A 6,000-nucleotide genomic window follows, 5' to 3' on the forward strand; every position below is an offset into this window, starting at 1 on the left:
AAGTAATAAAAGTAATATATTGAGTGTAGTTATATTTACTACCATCATCAATGTCCAGTGTTATGGTTACACAATAAAACTAGATATGCAAACACTTAGCTGACTCACTTATGCATAAACCAAACAATGTGCTCCGAAATTGTTTATATTGTTTATAGATATGCTGTCAGATTTTTAGAAACCATGCCTACTGAGGTCCTATGGACAAGCCAGGTGGCTATTGGAAAAATGTTTTATGGAATAATGAGACCAAAATAGAATTTTTGGTTTAAATAAGAAGCATTATGTTAGGAGAAAGGAAAACACTGCATTCCAGCATAAGAACCTTATCCCATTTGTGAAATAGTGGTAGTATCGTGATTCAAGCCTGTTTTGCAGTAATAGGTAGTAATATCTACAGTGTAGTTATAGCTGTTGTTTTGATGTAAATAGTTCAAAATTGTTTGATGCTTTATTTAGATGAGACACTACAGAAAGCCAACAAACCATCTCCATATTTCATATTTACAACCTATAGATCCTTTTCTTAAAAAATCATATAAAAAATGTACTGACTAGGATGGGGTTGATTGTCACAGCACTTATATCTGGTACACCAAGGGAGGCTTTTTAAACCTTTTTTTGATCAACCCAGTCTCTTAGAATGCAAAAGTTCGCATGCAGATATTTTCTTCAGCACCGTCTATATTGTATGTTGAATATCAATGTTCTGCCACTAGCAAGCAATATGTTGCTAGGCAACATGTAAGACTTAAATCACTTGAATGCTCTGTATGTCACATTCTGCACCAAAATCATTTAACCAAGATAACTTCTACCACTACTCTTTTTGAATAAGATCAATATGTAATAAATAATTCTAACTCTTTTTTCAAGCGTATTTTTTGAGCGTATTCGCCACTTCATGCTTAATGTTCGTGTTTTTCACAAAGGGCAAACACAAACGGGCTCACAAGTCACGTGCTAACGCTTATATTTTCAACATGTGGATAGTTTCTACCCTGTAAATTCTTTCAGATACTAAGAGTACAGAAAGTTCTGCATTTTAAAAATACCTATGTTACCGTACCTCGTTACTACGTGACCTGCAAGCCTATTTGTGTTTACAGAGAAGAGGAGAAGGTTCAAGCACAAACTTTACGCATGAAGTGGACAATGCTCAGTATGTTAATACTGATAATAATTAATTATTTAATACATATCGTTCTTATTCAAATAGTGTCATGGTTGCTTGATATGTTGCTTGTGCCAGAACGTTGCTATGAAAAATGTTGCATGCAGACATTTTTTTCTGGGTTAAAAAAAGGTATAATAGCAGAGATCTTCAATCTTCATACCTTCTCAAATTCTGCAAGAGGTTTGATGTTTTTGTTTGTTTGTTTGTTTGTTTGTTTAAAAAAAAATTGTATTGATTTTTTTTATGCATAAAGAAAGTGTCATATCTCAACCCGGCCAGGACTCCGTTTCCCAAGAAGCAACACTCACCTCCCATGCACACATGCGCTCATCATCCCCGGAGTTCTAATCCCCCACACCTGTCACTAATCACACACACACACACACTCTCACACTCTCCACTAGTATTTACAGAGTCATTCGCCAAATGTTCATTGTAAAGTATACGTTCAGTAGACTTGTTCTATGCGTTTCCAAGCCTTTCACATTCGTTTGCTATCTTTGTTATCTCGACCTCTTTTCCCGTTTACGACTACGCTGTCTGCCTGTCCCCTTGTGCTTTGTTTGTCCGATCGGCTGACCCTTGCTTGTTTTACGACTACGTCTATGAAACTACCCTTTACTACGCACCCGCTTCTGCTTCTGTGCCAACTCTGGTTCGTGACAGAAAGAGATATGAACACACCTTGAAATAAACTAAAAGCTGGGCAAAGTGGAGTGTCCTCTGAATTAATTTTTTTTTTTAAAGAAAAAAAACTTTCTTCAACTGTGTTTCCTCTGAATGTGTATGAAATCTTGGGTGGCGTTTCACGATTGATCTAGAAAGATCTGAGCCCCAGCCTCACTTCTACATACCGTTCTGTGTATTTTTTTATGACCTTTGCTTGTTCTGTTGCATTTTGTTCCACAAGTGTGCAAAATAAAATGACATTTGTTAACAGCAAATAATCTGATTGTGTGTGCCAAAAATGAAACCTTATATTGATGTATTTTTATCGTTTAAAGACAAATGGCTGAGACCTGCTAGCCCATTTACTGTACACCAGCTGCCCCTGGCGTGAATTGTTTTTCCATTTATGTGCATCCAAGCGTCTATCTAAACTGCAGTCAGTATCTACATTGTTCATTGTTATACTGTTGGCAGCATGCCTGTCAAAGAACCCAGCAGAACCAGGCTGAGATTGTATGTGAGCTGTTGTTATTGTTGTGGACAGACTAGAAGTGAAAAACGCATATGAGAAAATATCAAAAGAAAGAAGCTTTGCAGCAGGCTGATTCTTCTGGCCAGCTCATCATCACACACACACCCTCCTGCTACATTCATGAATTGAGCAATTAAAACATTCAGTTGATAAATTTATTTCCATGTCAATTCTTTCAATTCAATTATTTTTTTTCTTTATTTTTTTTAATTAATTTTTTTTTTTTTTTACAACATGACATTTTTAAAAAAGGCTTGTTTGTGGCCACTTCTCTGTCTCACACACACACACACACACACACACACACACACACACACACACACACACACACACACTGAAAAACACACACCAGACCCCCCCTACTACATGGCATAAAATAACTGTGACAACCAATCCCACATTCCCTGTATACAAAACCTAATATCTCACCATGCTATTAAAATAATTTCACAATGTTCCATTTATTAGATATATGTTTATCATAAGTTATTTGATTCAAAAGATATAACAACCAGATTGAATGGTTGAAGGTCTGGCATTGCTTCATCAGTAGCCCTACGCTTGTTCTAGAGATTCATTGATTTATGATAGTCACCTTATTGGCTATTATCAGTTTCCACCTGTTTATATTCTATAAAACAGTCCATCTACTCCATAGAGTCACTTTGGAATGAATATAGCGGCTGCAAAAAAAGATTAGTGTAGACCCCACATGACCAATATAATATATCCATGTAATCAGGACAAATGTAACGATGCATATTACAGTATATTCTAGAACATGCATGGAAATACTGTACGGCTTGTATATGCTACTTGTTCTAAACCAAGTGCAACTTGTGAGAGAATTAATGTGTGTATTTTGTTTCTTTCTTGTATTCAACCAGTAAAGGGTGTGTATGACTTTTCCCATGTGAGTCTCAACTCTCAGCCCAGCCCACAGCACCTGCTCTCAAGGACACAGCAAGGTAAACTCAGCTCACCTGTCTGCTCTTACACAGGAAACAAATAAAACATTGTAGTATCTGCTCTCATAATGATTAATCAAACCACCTCTGTTTGAAGAACCTAAAAACTGTACCACCTCTACAGCTCAAAATTTCAAAATAACTGTTCTTTATGAACAATTTTTGACTGATTCACCACCGTGCCTCATGCAGCTGGTCTGATTTCCTTTGAGACTCCCTGCACTATGCTGACCTGTAATATCACTCAGGGTTACTGGCACAGAGCCCTCTAGAGCACACAGTTTATAACTGCATGTGTGTGTGTGTGTGTGTGTGTGTGTGTGTGTGTGTGTGTGTGTGTGTGTGTGTGTGTGTGTGTGCACGCATGCAGATATACATACTTTCTTACATGCAAGTATGAGGTAACAAGAACAAAGTATCAACCAAATGCTTTCGTGTGCATTTTAGAGAAGTATTCCACAAACTCCCCAAAATCAGCTCCCTCAATAAAACGTGTGTAGCTTTCAAAAGTAGCTCCTTCTGCTACAGGAAGTGGCCTTGTGAGCCAGGAAATGGACATCCTGTGCCTCAACCAGGATTTTTTTGTTATTGTTTTAAGGATGTACTATACATATCTCCGCAAGTCTGTGGACTGAAAACCTTTAGTTGAATTATAAGCCGTTTTATAATTCTGTCAAATAATTAGATTGAGGTCTGGGGAATTTGGAGGCCAAGTCAACACCCTGAACTCTTTGTCATATTCTTCAAACCATTCCTGAACAGTGCAGTGTGGCAGGGCGATTTGCTGAATGAGGACACTGCCATTAGGGAATACCTTTGCCAAGAAGTGGGGCTCTTGGTCTGTAACAATGTTTAGGTAGGTGGCACGTGTCAAAGTAACATCCACATGAATGACAGGACCCAACGTTTCCCAGCAGAACATTGCCCAGAACATCACACTTCCTCTGCCAGCTTGCCTTCTTCCCATAGTGCATCCTGGTGCCATATCTTCCCCAAGTAAACGATACACACACACAGATATCCACATGATGTAAAAGAAATCGTGATTCAGCAGACCAGGCCACCTTCTTCTGTTGCTCCATGGTCCAGTTCTGATGCTCACATGCCCATGGTCAGATGGTCTGCTCTTGGGCTGAATTTGCTGGGACGGTCAGTCCTGGACAAATTGGCCATCATTTCAAATCTGCACCATTTGTAGATGATTTCCTTACAGTGGAATGATGTATTTCAAATAATTTGGAGATCTTTTTAAATCCCTTGCCAGACTCCTAGGCATCCACAACCTTTTTTCTGAAGGCCTTACAGAACTCTTTAGATCTTGACATGACACCACACACCTCAGTAACAAAGGGAACACCAGACACTAGATATGAGAGGAGTATAAATGAGAGAGGTTCTACCTACACTCCCTAAGCATGTTCTAATCACTGGCACCCAATCTTCAACACCTGATTCTATATTATGTATTTGAAGGTGTGATAATTATAGGGGTGTACTTACTTTTTCCTTGAGATGGATCTGTATTTTGTTCATTTAAATTGTGAAAATTACCACAAAATGTCGGTTTTATGTGTCATTTGATAGAGTATATCACCTTTATGAAGTTGGCACTGTTTCAAAGAGGATCAAATGTTTGCTCGTCCAAATATGTAAAAAAAAAAAAAAAAAAAAAAAGTCCATAGGATGTACTTATTTTTTCACATGACTGTATATAAGAAGCACTTTGCTTGCACAACTGACAAGACTTTTATCTGTAACATGCTGTTTCTCTGGAAACATTGTGTACTGCGTTTATTTATTTATTTCTTACTGCAGCCACTGTAGTGTGTATATTAAACTGATAAATATGAAGTGGATCAATTACATAAAACAAAAACAGACAAGAAAAAGGATGAACCTCTGAGGTCCCGAAGTCAAATTATATGTGGTTCCTTAATAACTCCATGTTTCATTTTAAAAATAAACACAAGAAAAATAGCAGATTGCTAAAAACCATGTAGTCACTAACCGAAGAATCTAAATATTTACTGAGTTCCTTAAGGAGAGAGAGAGAGAGAGAGAGAGAGAGACAGAGACACAGACAGAGACAGAGATAGAGACTGAGTCAATGAGTGCAATAGCTCATACCTTTTTTCCATTTCTTCACAAACATCTAACAAATCTAAATAAACAGCATGGTTGTGCTTGTAGTAACACATAGGGGTAAACTACATCAAACATGCTCGATAATAAAGAATTTGATTAAAATGAAAATTATTTATATAATTGGCCATGTGCAGCTGTGTACACAAACATCAATGGATGGCGCTGGATTACTTTCATAATGTACACTGATCCTCCTTATCAAACGTACACAGCTGCATATGGTGAATTATATAAACAATTTGAAATTATGCACGTTTTATTCCTTCTTATAGTGCATGTTTGATTTAGTTTACCCTTACGTGCTAATTAATACATTAACTAACCAACATGTACTAACATGTACTTAAGGTGCTCGTTATTCACGCATGAATTCATAAGACTCATGTCATAGTTAAGGTTAACTCTTCATTAGTTTGTGATTAGTACATGCCTTAATTCATCATTAGTTCTTATTTAAGTAAGGATTAATTCAGGTATTAGTGCATGATTACTCATGTGCTGTTATTGTA

The 6,000-nt window shown here is 37.2% G+C and overlaps 2 protein-coding genes across 5 annotated transcripts in view; one reads left to right on the top strand and one right to left on the bottom strand.

Annotated features, from left to right (window-relative positions):
• Positions 1-6,000, bottom strand: part of mcm3l (MCM3 minichromosome maintenance deficient 3 (S. cerevisiae), like) — a 103,967-nt gene that overhangs the window by 39,902 nt on the left and 58,065 nt on the right. The window lies entirely within an intron of this gene.
• Positions 1-6,000, top strand: part of si:ch211-191a24.3 (tensin-3) — a 49,807-nt gene that overhangs the window by 26,055 nt on the left and 17,752 nt on the right. For all 3 annotated transcript variants that reach the window (XM_047150835.2, XM_047150836.2, XM_017456200.3), the window contains one exon: positions 3,266-3,346. In XM_047150835.2, the coding sequence (XP_047006791.1) occupies positions 3,266-3,346 (81 nt within the window). The remainder of the gene's footprint in view (positions 1-3,265; positions 3,347-6,000) is intronic.

This window comes from Ictalurus punctatus, chromosome 25, assembly GCF_001660625.3.
Source record: "Ictalurus punctatus breed USDA103 chromosome 25, Coco_2.0, whole genome shotgun sequence".
Lineage (NCBI taxonomy): Eukaryota > Metazoa > Chordata > Actinopteri > Siluriformes > Ictaluridae > Ictalurus > Ictalurus punctatus.